At 50.7% G+C, this 16071-nt stretch overlaps 6 protein-coding genes across 6 annotated transcripts; 5 read left to right on the top strand and 1 right to left on the bottom strand.

Moving 5' to 3' along the window:
- Nucleotides 1–260: 260 nt before the first annotated feature.
- On the top strand, nucleotides 261–617 carry N7446_005176 (amidohydrolase; the record flags this gene model as incomplete). The annotated part of the gene is made up of 2 exons (XM_058513924.1): nucleotides 261–420; nucleotides 496–617. 2 exons carry the CDS (start codon nucleotides 261–263, stop codon nucleotides 615–617), a joined length of 282 nt encoding a protein of 93 aa, XP_058375253.1.
- A 1110-nt stretch (nucleotides 618–1727) lies between these two features.
- On the top strand, nucleotides 1728–2360 carry N7446_005175 (DUF4291 domain-containing protein; the record flags this gene model as incomplete). Its single annotated transcript, XM_058513923.1, has 1 exon — nucleotides 1728–2360. One exon carries the CDS (start codon nucleotides 1728–1730, stop codon nucleotides 2358–2360), a length of 633 nt encoding a protein of 210 aa, XP_058375252.1.
- Nucleotides 2361–2536: 176 nt separating this feature from the next.
- On the bottom strand, nucleotides 2537–3316 carry N7446_005174 (uncharacterized protein; the record flags this gene model as incomplete). Its single annotated transcript, XM_058513922.1, has 1 exon — nucleotides 2537–3316. One exon carries the CDS (start codon nucleotides 3314–3316, stop codon nucleotides 2537–2539), a length of 780 nt encoding a protein of 259 aa, XP_058375251.1.
- A 484-nt stretch (nucleotides 3317–3800) lies between these two features.
- Nucleotides 3801–5802, top strand: N7446_005173 (oxidative DNA demethylase; the record flags this gene model as incomplete). The annotated part of the gene is made up of 2 exons (XM_058513921.1): nucleotides 3801–3964; nucleotides 4017–5802. The coding sequence occupies 2 exons, from the start codon at nucleotides 3801–3803 to the stop codon at nucleotides 5800–5802; spliced, it is 1950 nt and encodes a 649-aa protein (XP_058375250.1).
- Nucleotides 5803–8008: 2206 nt separating this feature from the next.
- Nucleotides 8009–9586, top strand: N7446_005172 (uncharacterized protein; the record flags this gene model as incomplete). Its single annotated transcript, XM_058513920.1, has 3 exons — nucleotides 8009–8204; nucleotides 8259–8984; nucleotides 9033–9586. 3 exons carry the CDS (start codon nucleotides 8009–8011, stop codon nucleotides 9584–9586), a joined length of 1476 nt encoding a protein of 491 aa, XP_058375249.1.
- Nucleotides 9587–10739: 1153 nt separating this feature from the next.
- Nucleotides 10740–15290, top strand: N7446_005171 (uncharacterized protein; the record flags this gene model as incomplete). Its single annotated transcript, XM_058513919.1, has 1 exon — nucleotides 10740–15290. The coding sequence occupies one exon, from the start codon at nucleotides 10740–10742 to the stop codon at nucleotides 15288–15290; it is 4551 nt and encodes a 1516-aa protein (XP_058375248.1).
- Between the last annotated feature and the right edge of the window lie 781 nt (nucleotides 15291–16071).

Raw genomic sequence — 16071 nt, 5'->3', positions numbered from 1 at the left:
TGCAAAGTTATCAACTATGATATTCCTAATAACATATTCACGGATGTCCAAGTCTTTTCTGATGGGTCTGTAGGATGAACCCCCGACACATAAAAAGCGGCTGTTCGATCCGTACTAGCGATAAGTATCAAAGGCTCGATGTCACTCCAGATTAACTTTCTTTTTATAGTTGTGTGGGGCTTATCCCCTGCAACTTAAAAAGGGCCCTTCACTTCAAGGGTTAGTCGATGACTTCATATCAAGATTGATCTATACGCAACATGTCACTTTCAGATAGCCAGGGTACTGCTCGCAAGTTTTTTGTCGAGAATGTCCAGGTTTTCAACGAATCCGGGTCCACAGAATTCCAAAATGTGATCATCCACAACGGCATAATTAGCAACAACCAAGAAAACGCCGACGAAACTATCAATGGAGAAGGTCGCTTCCTAACTCCAGGTTTAGTCGATGCTCATATACGTCTTCACCATACTGGTCATCTATAGCAGCTTGCAGCCTATGGGATAACCACAGCCTTGGACATGGCGATGTGGTCTGCCGACCAAATGAACAGTCTAAGATGGAAACCCGTCTACCCGACAACAGAAGCGCTGGACAACCGTCACAGCGGCAGATAGTCTCCACGGCTGCGTGCTGCCCCTCCCATAAGAAGCGTTATTCCTTGGTCCTGAAAATGCCGAAGCTTCGTTGAGAAGAGTATCGCGGAAGGATCGAATTATATCAAACTCGTATCAGATGTTCTGGGTCCATCCCAAGAGTTTCTCCATGTGATATCTGAAGCTGCACACAAGAGACAAAAGATGGTTATGGTGCATGCTTCGGCCTATACACAATTTGACATGGCGTTGGAGGCGAATACAGATATCATCACCCACGCACCGCGAGACAACCCAGTTTCTACTGCTACAGCACAGCAAATGGTCAGAAATTGTGTTGTGTCTGTGCCAACTTTGACCATTATGCAAGCCGTTTCTACAAAACCTCCTCTCAGCGCGGCGCTTGGCATGATTTCCAACCCTTTCTTGCTCTTGGCTATACAGCGATCCAAGAGAAACAGCCAGGGTACACAGAGACTATATGAATGCAAGAGACTCGGAACATGTATCGCGCTGCTGTCCCTATCTCTCACAGGCACAGATTGTCACGACGAGCCAGATTCATTCTTCGATGTTAGGCATGGAGAAACATTTACATCGAAAATTCGAGCTCCTAGTAGAAGCGGGATTACCTCCTCTTGAGGTCTTGCACGCAGATACTATTCTTCCAGCTCAGGCCCTCAAGTTACTCTGATCGGGGTGTGATTGAGGAAGGGAATCGAGCTGTTCTAGTGTTCTTCGGGAAGATCTACTGGGGATATCGGGTGTCGCAGGGAATCGATCGGGTTTTGTGCGGTGGGGTTAAATATTATCATTCTCCGTAGGATACATGTTTGATTTGTCTTTTTCGTCCTTGATGTAGTATACTTAATCCGATGGGGAAGTGCTCCGCCTCATCTTCTGGCGAATACGAGGTGGTTGGTAACTCAAAGCAATGAGCCACAAGATCTGCAGTCGAATGAGTCAACGAGATATGCTCTAGTCATTATTTAAAGAAGCAAAGAGGCTACTGGTTCTGTGGCCGTTTAAGATCAACTTTCTATTCAACAACAGCTTCAACATTTCCAAAATCTCACCACATAGTCCACCAACACTTAGTATCAACCAACCCTATACATCCCATCTTCCAAAATGAGACACACGAGAACCACAAAACCATCAACAACCTACCGAGAAATCCGAGCAAAACACACACCAAAAACAATAACCGTCTACCAAGCCTACAGCCCAACAATAGCCATCCCAGCCCTGGAAGCCCAAACCTTCGTCCCACCCTTCTCCCGCTCAAGAATGACCTGGATAAAACCGTCCTTCCTATGGATGGCCTACCGATCCGGGTGGGCCAGCAAACCAAACCAAGAACACATCCTAGCAATAGAGATCACGCGCGAAGGATTCGAATGGGCATTGAGGAATTCTTGCTTGAGCCACTACACGCCTGGGAATGATATCGAGCGTGATGAATGGCAAGCGAAGATGCGTGCGAGTCCAGTGCGCGTGCAATGGGATCCGGAGCGGGATTTAGATTTGGGATTCAGACCTTTGAATCATCGGAGTATTCAGATTGGGTTGAGTGCGGAGGCTGTTGGGATGTATCTTGATCGGTGGATTGTTTCGATTACTGATGTTACTGGTGTTATGAAGAAGGTTGAGGGGTTGCTTAAAGATGGCGACGTGGAGGGTGCGAGAGCTTGTTTACCTGAGGAGACGGTTTATCCATTATCGGAGGAGTTGCAGGAGTTGTTGAAGATGGGTAGGATGTAATTTTGATTGATGCTGTTAACAGTACTCCGTACAGATGGGCGTGAAGTAGCGCCGAGCTAGGTTGGAAACCATATGCATAATCAACATGTAAACAAAACAAGTGTCTGATCTAAAAAGTACATAACTTCGTCAAAGTCCGTAAGTCCATGGTCGTCATCAAAGCCCCATTCACGAGGTCACGTCTTTTTGGTCTTGCTGGGACGACCAAGTCGGGAGGGCGTCTCCAAGTGATCTACCAGTGGTCGATAGGGTGAGGCGAGGACATGCTCTGGTGCACGTTCACGTCTGGGTTCACCGGGAGTCGGTCGGTATAGTTGCTCCTCGTGCATGCGGTCGAGTGGTTCACCAATAACCTGGTACTTGGCCCAATTGATCGGGGGCATGCGCACAACATTCTGCGGAGCGGGAATACGACCAAATTTGGATGCGGGTGATCCATCTGCATTTGTGCGTTTTGAGTCTGCGGCGCCGTCTTCCATTGCGTCGTCTTCGGAGAATTGGATCACAGCCCCGTGGTCCTCGGTCTTCAACCGTCCGGCTGCCAACTCGCGCGCAAACCCTTCTGGATCAGCACCTGCGGTCTCTTTCATGCGATCCAGTGTCTGGATATCGCGCAGACTTTGTTGCTTCTGCATTTGCAGGATAGAGATAGCGGAACGAAGTGCGATGGCATCGGGGTTCTCACTCTCCGAAATCGGTACTGGAGGGGGTTGAGGTTTAAAGACTGGGGGATTTGCTGGATGTGGAGGAGATTCGTAGCCTGAGAATCTGCTTTGAGAATGATGGATTGGTGGTGTCGGAGAGGGAGATGCTGGTGGCGGGACAATTCTTGGCTCGTTGGAGGTGACAGGTGCAAGATGGGCGAATACCGGTGTTACCGGGGAATAAGGCGGGCGAGGTGGTGTTCCTGGGGTCTCCTGGTATGAGGACTGACTCTGGTCCTGCTGCTGGTCCATGATTACAGAGAGTATGGAAGAGACTCGAACGGACCAAGTGGGGGGGACTTGGGTGGATAAGGGAAATGACGACAGTCCAGCTGGTTCCCTTGAGTTGATAAGAATCACACCACATGGGTGTGATCCAGGGTGAAGTGGACAGTTTGTAACAAATATCTGTGTCTGGTATGAATTAATTCACGCGCTTGGTGATCCTCACCAGAGGGGTAGAGAGGTGGAGGCAATAGCACTGACCCGTAGTACGTGGTTGAACGTCAAGCGAAGACAACAAAATCCACGCAGAAATCAAAGGGCGATATACTTCATATACTCAATACGCGTATATGAAGGGAGTTGTGAAGCTAAAGATGAATTGGTCTATGGAGATCTAGAAGTGACGCAACCTCGCTGGGCGTCTCACCGCCTCCGGTGCCTCTCACCGCCCGGTAGAAAAATAGAACGGATCAGGCCATAGCTGGGAGTTTTGGCTTTGACAACTGCGAAAATGAAGCGTAAGACAGAGGAAAGAGGCTCACTCGATGGCCATGTCCAACCTGAGTCCAAAAAGCGGGCTCTCTCCAGCGAGGAAGCCGCGACCCGCTTCCGCGACGGTCTGTTTGACACCGCGGAGCAGCAGAAGTACACCAGTGAATACGCCAAATCCTCTCCGTATGTACTCGAACCGCTTCAATGGCTCCAGGCTGACTTTATTTGAATATAGCTACCTTCACGGTGTCATCCATTCTTTGATCGAGTCCAACCTTCTTCGCTCCGTCCGCGATGAGATTCAAACCCAGGTCGACTTCACCGAGAAGGAAACCGACATCTACAAGATCTTCCAGTCTGGTGATCTCGCTAACCTCGACGGACTGGATGATTCATCCCTCTCCAAGCTGCCGTCGGTCTTGAAGCTCCGCGACGCTATGTACTCAGCCCGGTTCCGCGAGTACTTGTCCTCTGTTACTGGGTCAGGCAAGTTGAGCGGGCAGAAAACCGACATGGCTATCAACGTCTACACCGAGGGTTGCCACCTTCTGTGCCATGACGATGTTATTGGCAGCCGTCGTCTCAGCTACATCCTCTACCTGACCGACCCCGATACTCCCTGGCAGGCCGAGTGGGGTGGTGCGCTCCGCTTGTTCCCTACAACGACTAAGAAGGACGCCAAGGGCGAGGATGTCAAGATCCCCAGCCCCGACTACAGCCTGTCCATTCCTCCCGCCTTCAACCAGCTGAGCTTCTTTACTGTCCAGCCGGGTGAGAGCTTCCACGATGTCGAGGAGGTGTACCACCCTCGCGAGGACGAGGACAAGTCCAAGAAGCGCGTGCGCATGGCCATCAGTGGATGGTTCCACATTCCCCAGGAAGGAGAAGACGGATACGAGGAAGGATTGGAGGAGAAGCTCGCCGAGCGCAGCAGTCTCGCTCAGCTGCAAGGTCGCGGTGACATCTATGACCTGCCTCAGCCACAGCCCGTCTCCTGGGAAGAGCCTGAGGTCGAAGGCAAGGGCAAGGGCAAGGTGGAAGAACAAACCGAAGGGTCAGAGTTCACCGAATCCGACCTCGGCTTCCTGGTGCAGTACATTGCGCCGACCTACCTAACCCCCGACATCGCCGAGGAAATGTCTGACGCCTTCTCCAGCGAGTCGTCGCTCAGCCTGGAGCGCTTCCTGAACGATAAGTTTGCTTCGCGTATGAGCGCATACATCGAGGACCAGGAGAGACAGAAGCTGCCCACTTCGTCGGATGAGATCCTGGCCCAGAGCGGGTGGACTGTCGCTCGCCCACCTCACAAGCACCGCTACCTGTACCAGCATCCCTCCGGCCAGGAGGAATCCGATAATCCCATCCAGGAGCTGATGAACGTATTGTTCCCATCGCAGGCGTTCCGCAAGTGGCTCGCTCTCATCACTGGTGTGGACCATCTTACCAGCCACAACCTCCTTGCTCGTCGCTTCCGCCGCGGTGCCGACTACACACTTGCCAGTGCGTACGAAGGCGAAGAGCCCCGCTTGGAGTTCTCGCTCTGCCTTACCCCGAGCAAGGGATGGGAGAAGGAGCCCGAAGAGGAAGAGGAAGAAGAAGAGGACGAGAACGGTGAAGCGCAAGGATCCTCCGCAAAGACGTCGAAGCCTAAGAAGGAGACCAACGGCGACGCAGCCGAAGGTCCCGCCGTGGGTGGCTATGAGATCTACATGGCAGGTGATGAGGAAGAGGACGAGGAAGAAGATGCTGAGAACGCAGACCAGGTCCTCGGGCCTAAGAAAGCCAAGGCCGACCCGGCCATCTACCGGTCTGCCGGTGCAGATGAGGATGATGGTATTCTGTTCAGCACTCAGGCTGGATGGAACCGCCTGAGCATTGTGCTGCGGGACAGTGGCACGCTCAAGTTCGTCAAGTATGTTAGCGCGGCAGCCAAGGGCGACCGGTGGGATATCACCGGTGAAATTGGCGTTGAGTTTGAGGATGATGATGAGGATGAAGAGGGAGATGAAGATGACGAGTAGGTCATTTGGCAATAGAATGCTAACTTGGCTGTACATCGAGTTCCAAAAGACTATAGATATTATATATATATTGGCGCGACCATGACATGAATTGACTTGATGATTTACTACTTTTTCAACAGCATATTTGTTAGAGTAATAACACAAATTCAGCAGTTGAACTAATTATCTTTCCAACCATCAAGTACGAATATATTGATGTCGACCGTCACACTGGAAGTATACCAACCACCCTCAAAATAGACGCAAAGCACCCCAGCCTTAACCTCAATACGCAAAGCAATAAAGCAAAGCAATATACACAAGCTCAGCGGCAACCGAAACTAGTGGAGCAGATCCCGGCGCTCCCTGAAACACAGACACCGAGTCACCGCAAGGGCAAAGACAAATGACACTATTCATTAAGTTACCACACTGTACGTTACAATACAAGTGGGCAAAGAGTACACATGGCTCTCACGCTAGAGGGAGCGGCACGACTTCCCCGTGGCATCTTCGACATGCAAGTCAAGACATGTTTGGGAATGTTTAAGTGGGGATATTTGAGACTTTACACGCGGGAACCTCCTGGTTATTGGGCTGGGATGCCAGGGAGTGGAATGATCTACCGTTACCTTTTCTGCACCCCCAGCTTCGAGGGTGCGATCATCGGTTTCAGTGCAGATTTACAGTAGTAGTGGAAGTCATTTGCATGGTTGTGCGTAGGACTGACTACTAGGTAATAGGCAGACTAGTAGACTAGTGGAAATAATATAGATGACGAACAGGCTATAGTCCAATGCATATACATATACTATAGGTACTACAGACTCTGTACAGGTGATATCAGCAAGGTATAAAGGGATAACCATGAGGAGACCATGAGAACCACGCACTATTGCCATACCGAACTCTAAACCACATCTCATCCCTTGGACTACAACGTAAAGATACAGTGGTACTCAGAATTCCCGGAGAGTGATAGAGAAGGAATCGAAGATCGCAAGTATTCCAAGAATGGAGAAGTGCTACGGTGTTGTAGATCGGGTGGCAAGACATTCTGCAAGGCGCCATGTGGCAATACTGATTGGTAGTATATCTGTCTGCCTAGTTAGTTTAGTTACATGTGGTGTTCTGCTGTGGCGGTGCGTATTAATTTCACGACAAACGACTAGATGATCTATTCTAGGAGAGTGGTCCAGCAGTTCATTCGATACATCACAGCATCCTGGACCCAGAACCAGGCAACTATACAATGACCCGTTGGGGCCGTAGGCCCCTGGAAGAAAACCCCTTCATGGCAGATCACAGATCACAGATGCCAAGAATCTCCAGGTCACACCAAACCAGCTGTAACGGAGGCCCGGGAGATTTCGAGATTTGGTGAAAATAGCCGCTATAGAATAACCCTAACTTGTGACTGAGACGGGTATGTGCAGGACCGGTTTGCTAAGCTCATGTCTGTCCGATGTTGCACAATACAGAGTAATATAGTCTAGTAAGTAATACTAGTATATAGATCTAGATTCTAAGGTAACTAACTCTATCGGTGGGTAAACTCATGTGTGGAACTGAACTTTTCACTCTGCCGATCCTGCATTGTGCATTGTGCCATGTGTCTGCTCGGCAAAGTCCACAGTAGTATCATATTAGTAGGAGTACAGTAGGCTCATTGTTTGCCTAATCTAAGGATCCAGTAATATAACGTGTGCCACGAGAATGTGTATACGGTTCGAATCCATATGGCTCCTTGCTCCCCAGGGTCAGCCTCGTGGCACACTGTTGCAGCAGGGGCTTGGCCGTAATACCAGTACATTCCTATTTCATTATTATATTTTATTCTTGTTTTATTCTTATTTTATTCTTTTTTTACTATTTTATTCCCTTCATTTTGTTCTTGAACCCCAGTTTCGTGAGCCTCGGACTCGTGTCCCCGCTCAAGAGAATCGGCAGAGCTCCCTCATTCTCTCTTTCTACACCTTCTGCACACTTTCTACAGACTTACTCCCTCTATCTCTCTCCTCCTCCCTTTCCAATTATATTCTGTACAAAGGTCTTCATTGTAAGCTTATCTCCTCCCCCTTCTTCTCCCGTCTAACGTGTCAAGGTTACATCCGCTCCCATTCTTCTTTGGCTCGAGTATATACGAAAACCAACTCTCTGGTCCCTCTGGAACATGCAATAGTGGAACGTTCTCTCACGGACTGCGCTTTCCACTACACCTCACATGGATCCCTCCGTCGCTCATAGGCCATGGGTGGCCGTCTCAGGGCCGCAGACGCCCGGTTCGACACAAACCCTGCCCTCGATCTCGACCCTCACCGCGAACATGCCTGGAACTGGAGCCCCGGAGAAATCACCAGGTGCATCACTGAATACGATCGAACGCGATTCGGGGAATTGGTCTATGCCGCAAAGCACAAGTAGGAGACCCTCGCCCGGCACGGAGTGGGAGCGGCGCGGTGCTGACCCTGTAGGATCGTCCACCTACTCTACGACCACCAATGGCACCGGCAACAACTATCCCTCCCTTAGCTTCATTGCCTCGTCGCAACCCTCTCCGAATCGCACTCATCCGGCCGTCGACCGCTCTCCCTTCGCCCATGATCAATCAACGACACCTTCCTCCGCCGGCGCCCAGCCATCCCCGAACTTTAACACCCCTCAACCCAACTCCACCCTCCCCTCCATCAACCAGAACTACGAAGCGCCCTCGCAACGGGCGAGTGTCGCAGAGACCGAGTCGCGCCGCAGCAGCGTGGACAGCCGTATGAACCAAGGCATCAGCTCTCTCGCGATCAACCCGGCCTCCCCCTACCACAGCACCAATGCCTCCCAGTCCTCGATCGTATCGAGTCTGCAACGGGAGCGAGGCATCCCGACCGACATGAATTCATACCGGGGCCCTCGCTACTCAGGGGGCAGCCAGCCTCTGTCGCCTTTGGGCCCGCGCCCCGGGGAGCATCGAAGTTTTGCAGCCGGTCGCACGGCTCCCGCCATTCAATCCAACCCGCGGTCGGAAATTTACAACGCTGAAGCTCCCACCGCGGGTATGGCGTATGCCTTCCCTGACCCGGACATGGCGCGCTCAAGCTCGGTATCCTCCAAGGGAGAATCCAATCCCCCATTCTCCCGAAAAGGCAGTACCGCGGAGTCGCTCAGCAGTATGTATTCCGAATCGCGGATGCCGCGCGGACAGCACGGTAAGACATCTTCCCCCGGCCTATACCCGTCGCATACTGATTTAGTAGACCTGCCCCAAAACGTACACCACCACTCCTTGCAACACAAGGCAGTCCGCGACTTGATCGGCGAGGAAGACACACCTCCCGGCAGCACCCCCTACAGCCGAACGCCGGAACTGCGCGTAACACATAAACTCGCAGAGCGTAAACGCCGCAGCGAAATGAAAGATTGTTTCGAATCCTTGCGTCTACGCCTGCCATCAGGCCAAACCAACAAATCCAGCAAATGGGAAACCCTCACGCGCGCCATCGAGTATATAAATCACCTCGAGAAATCAATGGGCCAGGTGCGCCGCGAAAACAATGCCCTGCGCGATGAGATGGAAGCCATGCGCGCCCAGCTGAGCCAAGCCAATGGCCAACCCCGACAGCCATCCATCTTCGAGCACCACCCCATGAACGCACAGCAGGCCAATGGCCATGGCCAGACCCAAGGTCCAGTCTTTGGCTTTGCGAATGGTGCGCCTGTGGCGCAGGAGCAGCCGCGTACTCTACCGCCGCTTATGAATGGATCGGTTGCGCCTATGCAGGGTATCCAGTATACCGATGAGCGGCGGTAGTGATGGCGCTTAAAGGAGAGGCTTTCCCTCTCACTGCTGGAGCCTATGGATGAGAAATGACTAGTCATGCTGCAAAACTCCCAACGACTTGTTTTCCTTTGTTCTCGAGGTATATTCCTTTTAGATGCGACGATCGACACTCGATCCGTTCATATGTTTTTGCTTTACCACGGAGTGGTTTCTGTTTTTTATGTTCTTCATACCCGCAATCGTCTTTGTCTTTTAGATTTCCTAGGGTTATTCCCATATTGCAGAGAATGTCTCTGGGCTGGGATTGGAATGGGGTTAGGGAATATGGAAGGGATATGGAATATGGGATATCTTCTTTACTCGACTCCGAGTGTGTATCAATTGACAAAAAGGCGCCGATGCGCTGAATCACAACTATAACCTCTTGGTATATCCCGCTCAACCTTATAATTAACATTCAAGTTTCAAGTAAAAACAGACAGTTTTACCTTAATTTTATAATCTTATTATATCATAAGAAACAATTCTATTTAAAGAAGTTCCGGCATGATTGGTGGTTGGAAGCGCCCAACCAGGCCCGGCGCGTAACCAACGGCCTCCAAACAGGCACTACATCCAATCCATCGCACGCATCTGCCACCCATCCAATAGCGGGACTTGAATCAGGCTAGCCCTGCAGAAGGATGTCTGGGATAACTGCAGAAAAGCAGCTGTAACAATTGTCATTGGAGGTTAGCGCCCGACAGAAACAGATCGACATGTTTAGCTTGGAGCTCCCAGTGCAGATGAATGAACGCTGTGCAGAAATAGAGCTTTCTTTTACTCCGTGGCATTTCTAATTCTAAGTTCAGATATTATCCGGTTCTTCCCTTTCCTTTGTTGTCCATTTCCTTCCCTTTTGTCGCTCATTGTTGCATATCAATAGACTCTTTCATTTGTCTATTATTGCCGTTTCACAGCACCCATTGTTCCATTTGCGGGATAATATTAATAGATATTTCTTTATTGCTTTTCATCTTCTGCCTTGCATCTTCCTGTCTGTGCAACTTCGTTCATCTTTCATCTACCGATATCGCGTTGACACATGGTATAGTCGCAACCCTAACCTCGACGCAACGATCACGACTGTGAGCCAAACTAATACGCTCTTTGCACATTGATAGTCCTCTGAGACAACACCAAGATGCCTCTCAAACAAAAGCCACAGCCACAACTCCACGTTCCAGTGCTCACATTCCCTCTTTCATCACCTATCAGCGAAGAAATCGAAAGTCCACCCTGCTCCTCGGCAGAAGACCACGAGGAAGAACATAATCGACCCTTTGCCTTTCTATCCAAAGCCACTCGGCAGAAACTCGAAGCCAAAGCTAGCAAAGATGGGACTGGGACTACGAATCGTTCGCCAACTTTCCCACAGATCTCGAAAGTGAACATTCGCGGTATATCCAAGAAACGGAAAAGTGTCGCAAAGCCTTTAGGTTTGAACCTTGTGACGAATTTTATACTGGCGCCGACGCCAGAGAAAAGAGGAACAAGCCAAGAGACAGCTGCTGCACCATTCGTCGATCTAAACGATCTCAAGCTCCTCTCGAAAGTACGAGAGAGGGAACGCACAGCACAGAAATCAAAAGAGACATTCAAAAAGCGAGCCTCGCGCGGGTTTCAACGGTTACCCGATGAACAAACAAAAGAACAGACGCAGTATGAAGGCTCATTCCTCAACCAGCAACTCGAAAGCGCAGACACTTTCCATGATAGACACGAACATGGCCTCTCACCTTCAGACCGCCATGTCATGATTGGACTTACAGTTCCAACGAGCGAGTCTATGGATCGAGCGAAGGAACTTGATGATCAACATACACCACTTACACCCTCGATCATCGTCACGCCTGCCAGAGAAGAGGCGCCCTGGAACACGCACTCAAATTCGAGTACTGAGGCACTGCGTCCGCCACGAGTTGCGTCTAGCGTATACTCCCAGCCTACGCCGCGTCTTTGGCAGTTTGAATCGGATGTCCCGCCTGTCCCTGCAATCCCGGCACAGCATTTTGCTAAGACGAAGGGGTCGGAGGGTGGATTCCTCAGCACGAACCTTATAATCGATTCCGGGAAGCGTCCTGCATCTATAACATCGACAGTCTGGGAAGATGACAGTCCTCGCGGAGAGAGTCCACCTACAACCGCAAAGTCGAGCACCGCCAACATCAACACCAACACCAGCCCCCAGAAAAAGAATATAAAAAACAACCCCTTCACAAACGCAAACCGCCTCAGCGTCAACACAGAAACAGACCGCCCAACCTCCCAAGGCTGGTGGACGTACCTCCTCTCCCCATTACTAGGCCGCCCAAGCAAATCACCTCTAAGCCCATCCTTCCCCCAAAGCCAAGACTCGCCCTCATCCTCAGCCTCAACACCATCGCCTACAACAACCCGCAAAGAATCAAGGTGGTGGGCACGAGAAAAGGAACGCTACAAGGAAAAAGAAATCTCCTGCTTTTCACCTGATACACCCGAAACCGCTGCACCAATGGGTGAGAAGAACTTTGAGCAGATTCGCGGGATTGATACTGAAACTACAAACATGCATGGCCAACAATCCTTCCCAGATCTAGTCCCAGATCATGATCCTGCACCCGCATATGAATTCGCAACTGCACCCGCCCCTAGACAACAGACCATGTCCTTTATGTTTGGCGGTGGACAAACGATCCAGGGTGAAGCAGCTGAATATTATCAAGCCTGTGCGCATGAGTTGTTTAGTAAGACGCCTTATTTTGAGTGCGTTGGGCATGTTTGTTCTATAACTCCTATGGTCAATACTGGAGCTGGAGTTATCGGTGAGACGAGAGATCTTACGGACAATGGGGGGAGTCATGGGTTGGCGATTGTTGCTGTTGATGAGAGCGGTCGTGGGGTTAACCCTAACTCTGGCTCTACTCTTGATCCTACGAGGAACTCGAATACTGCGACTAAGGACTCTGGGTTGTTGATTGATATTGATTCGCCGAAGCCGAAATCTGTCATCAGTGGTGCTGGTGTTGGTGCCGATGCCGGTGCCAGTGCTGCGAGTGCAAAGGAGGTATTGCTTCACTCACCAGCTTCGGATGCTAGTTCTGATTCTTGGGATTCATCTGTTGTCGACGTTCAAGAGAAAGGTGCTGTTGCTGAGCAGGCTACAAGAGAGGTTCCAGCTGTTGTTGAGCATCAGCCTCCTACTCCTGCTCCTGCTCCAGCGCCAGTTGCAGTTCCAATGCCAGAGCCCCAGCCTGCGCCTGCACCAATCCCAATGCCAGAGCCTCAACCTGCTCTAGCTCCTCCACAGGTCATCACCAATATTTCGCCCCCAGTTGTGCATTATCCTCCGCATCCACCACAGCCGCAGGGACAGTCGGTTCAGCCTATTATTGTGCCTCAATATATTCCTGTTTACCCTCCTGGTCAGCCTGTACAGCCAGAACAGCCTGCGCCTGTGCTTCAGGAGCAGCAGCCGCTGGAGCAGACTCGTGAAATAGCGAGCCCACCACAGACTGGACCTGCTTCTCAGGGTCTGTCGTCTGGTTCAGATTGGCCGTGGCCATATGGTCAAGAGGTAAAGGTACCTGTTCAACCTGCTCCTTCTATTCGGGAAGTACCCCGTGGAGTTGAAACTGATCGACAGGCCCATGTCCCTCAGACTATACAAGTACCTCAGATGGCAGAGCCACAGCCACAAGGAACTGAGTGGATGTATGGACAGCGAAGGCACTTGCAAGCACCGCTTGTGGTCCAGGGACGGGAGTCCGGATCTGGATGGCCATTTTCACACCGTCAACAGCAGCAACAAGCTGCTCCACCTCTACCTCAGGCTCCACCTCAAGGATTTGAGTGGGCTTATGGATATCAGGGACAACAAAATTCACCTGCTGGTCAGGCCCAGGCCCAGGCCCAGCCCGATGAAGCAGAACCGCTGCATCGACAGCAGCAGGCGCAAGTACAAGCACAGACTTTGCCTCAGGAACGGCAACGAGAGCCTGAGTCGCCAAATGGCGAGCGGGGACAACCACAGGGTATTTCTGTTGCTCAGGAACAAGAACCACTCACCCTTCTGGCACAACCTCAGGGACCTGGATTAGCACCCCGCCAAGCCCCGGCATCTGAACCAATCTCTCCGGGATTCCAGCGCGCAGCTGGAGGACCGGGCTCAATCCCTATGGCTGACATGCAAGCTCCAGCTCCAGCATACACCCAGTTTCCCAGAGATGCCCCTCTCCCGCCACGATATGATGTTCAACCACGCTATGCTCCCCATGCAGCTGGTGGAGCAACAATTGTCAATCCAGGTGGTGCAATTGGGCCTTACGAGACTCGACGCCGCAGACTGGAAAGAGAAGACGCAGCTGGACGCAAGGCTGGTGGTCTATGGCGTGGCCGAGGCCCATTCAGCAAGAAAGGCTGCTTTGGACGTCCAGGACGTGAAGGCCGAACTCGACGAAGATGGTACTTGGTTATCTTTCTCTTCTTTTTTATCATTGTGGTCCTTGCCATTGTGCTTGCAATTACACTGACCAAAAAGGGAGATCCAACTCCTGTTCAATCACAGTGGCTCAATCTCACTGGATATCCTCCTATGCCAACAGGTATTGCGACTCTTGCTGGAACTGAGCCCCAGGTCCAAAAATCAACTTGCATTACGCCCTCATCGATGTGGAGTTGCGCTTTGCCCAAGAGCCAGCAAGAAGCCAATGAGCCGTTTAATGCGGATCAGCCTAACTTCCGAGTATCAATCTCATTCCGCAATGGGACATACGACAACAGCACAACTGTCGGTTCGAACTCGACACAGAGTCAACGGAGAAGGAGTGACTTGTTCAATCCATCCCCTGCAGCTCCAAGCAATGCAGACCAAGCCTTCATAGGCCAATACACAGACAACAACAGCGCACCCTACAGTGGCGAGGAAACACCTTTCTACATGTCCATGCTCTCCCCAATATCCCTCTCGTCGACAAACCTCTACCGCCGCTCCACAGACACAAACAGCACCCTCTTCCCAAACCTCACATCCGTAATTCCACCCCCAGACGAAAATGCCGACGGCTCAGCCGCAGCAGCAATGCTCTATCCACTCCCAGCCTCCCAACCCATCAGACTGTACAACCGAGGCCAACCAACAGAGCACTACGGCTTCTACACCTACTTCGACAAATCCATCTACCTAACCAGCCAAACACAATCCGAGCCAGCAGACTCACCAGGTGGAACCAGCAGAGCAGACTCAAAATACCGCTGCACCTGGTCGCAGACCCGCTTCCTCGTCCAAATTTGGACTCAACCCGACAAAAGCGTCCGTCGCCTCCTCCCATCCACTAACACAACAGCCACAGCCACTTCAAAAGCTGCAACATCCACTTCCACAAACAAAGCAACATCATCCTCGTCCGCAACGAATTTCTCCCGTCCCGGTTCATTCCCATACCCGGTTACAATAACAATCGACCGCCACGGCGGCGCGGATAAAAAGAAAATGGTATATTGTTATGCCATGGAGGATGACGGCCATTACAATATCACAGCTGTGCAGTTGCAATTGGAGGATCGGGCTGTTGGGGGTGCGGTTATTAATCCTGCTGGTGGGATCTTCGAGAGCTTGAGTCAGGTTAAGGAGGCTAATTCTACGGAGTATGGGGGTGTTGATGGTGGTACCGGTGGGTGTCAGTGTCAGTATGTTAATTGGATTGCTACGGTTTAATGGGGATCTGGATGGTGGTGGTGGTTCATGAAACTGTATGTAATTATGACTTGCTATCTTTTTATGAAAAGCTTTCCGATTCCACTTCTTTGATTCATATTTGAGTATTTTGGCTTCTTCGAGTGCCAATACAATTTTATTGGTCTGTAGGTACTGGAATAGTGTATCCTTTTCTCGCAGAAACCTGATCTAAACAGTCCAACGACCAATTCCAACTCCAACACTCATCCATAACATCTTTTATTGCACAATCTACTCACTCGCAACCAACACTGATCTATCTTTATATCTCAATCTCACAATATCCGTAGGTGGGGGTAAGTCGAGAGCCCCACACTCCAGAAGCGTCAAGATAGAACTGACCTCAAACCCTAAATCAAGATCGATCCAAACCTTAACTTTATGCTCAACACCCCCGTTAAACTACCCACAGCACATGTACACGCCATTCAAGGCTTTTGACATGATCGAAAGGGTGCTATTAATAAAGTATGATCATGAGAGTACCCACGGTTACATTTTCGCCACTGAGGTCCTGGGATTAAAGTTTGGCACGAGAAGTCTATGAGCAATACAGTCTACTTAGAGAGGAAGTATAGCAGAGATTTCGGGAGGGGGAGCTCAGGGGGTATTTGCAGGGCCCTGGGGTTCTGCTCTTTTGGTTTTCATGTTCCCTGTCGTTTTCCTTGGTCGGTTGTCAGTTACTGGAGGTTATTTGATTCTGACTTTTTGTAACCATGAACGTGTTGAATTTGTCTATTTGGCTGCTTGATTGAGTAGA

This window comes from Penicillium canescens (genome assembly GCF_028828765.1).
Source record: "Penicillium canescens strain IBT 15451 chromosome Unknown utg000003l_segment0_segment0, whole genome shotgun sequence".
NCBI classification, from domain to species: domain Eukaryota; kingdom Fungi; phylum Ascomycota; class Eurotiomycetes; order Eurotiales; family Aspergillaceae; genus Penicillium; species Penicillium canescens.
The sequence above is the reverse complement of the archived record's forward strand: the minus strand, read 5'-3'. Positions and strand labels throughout refer to the sequence as shown.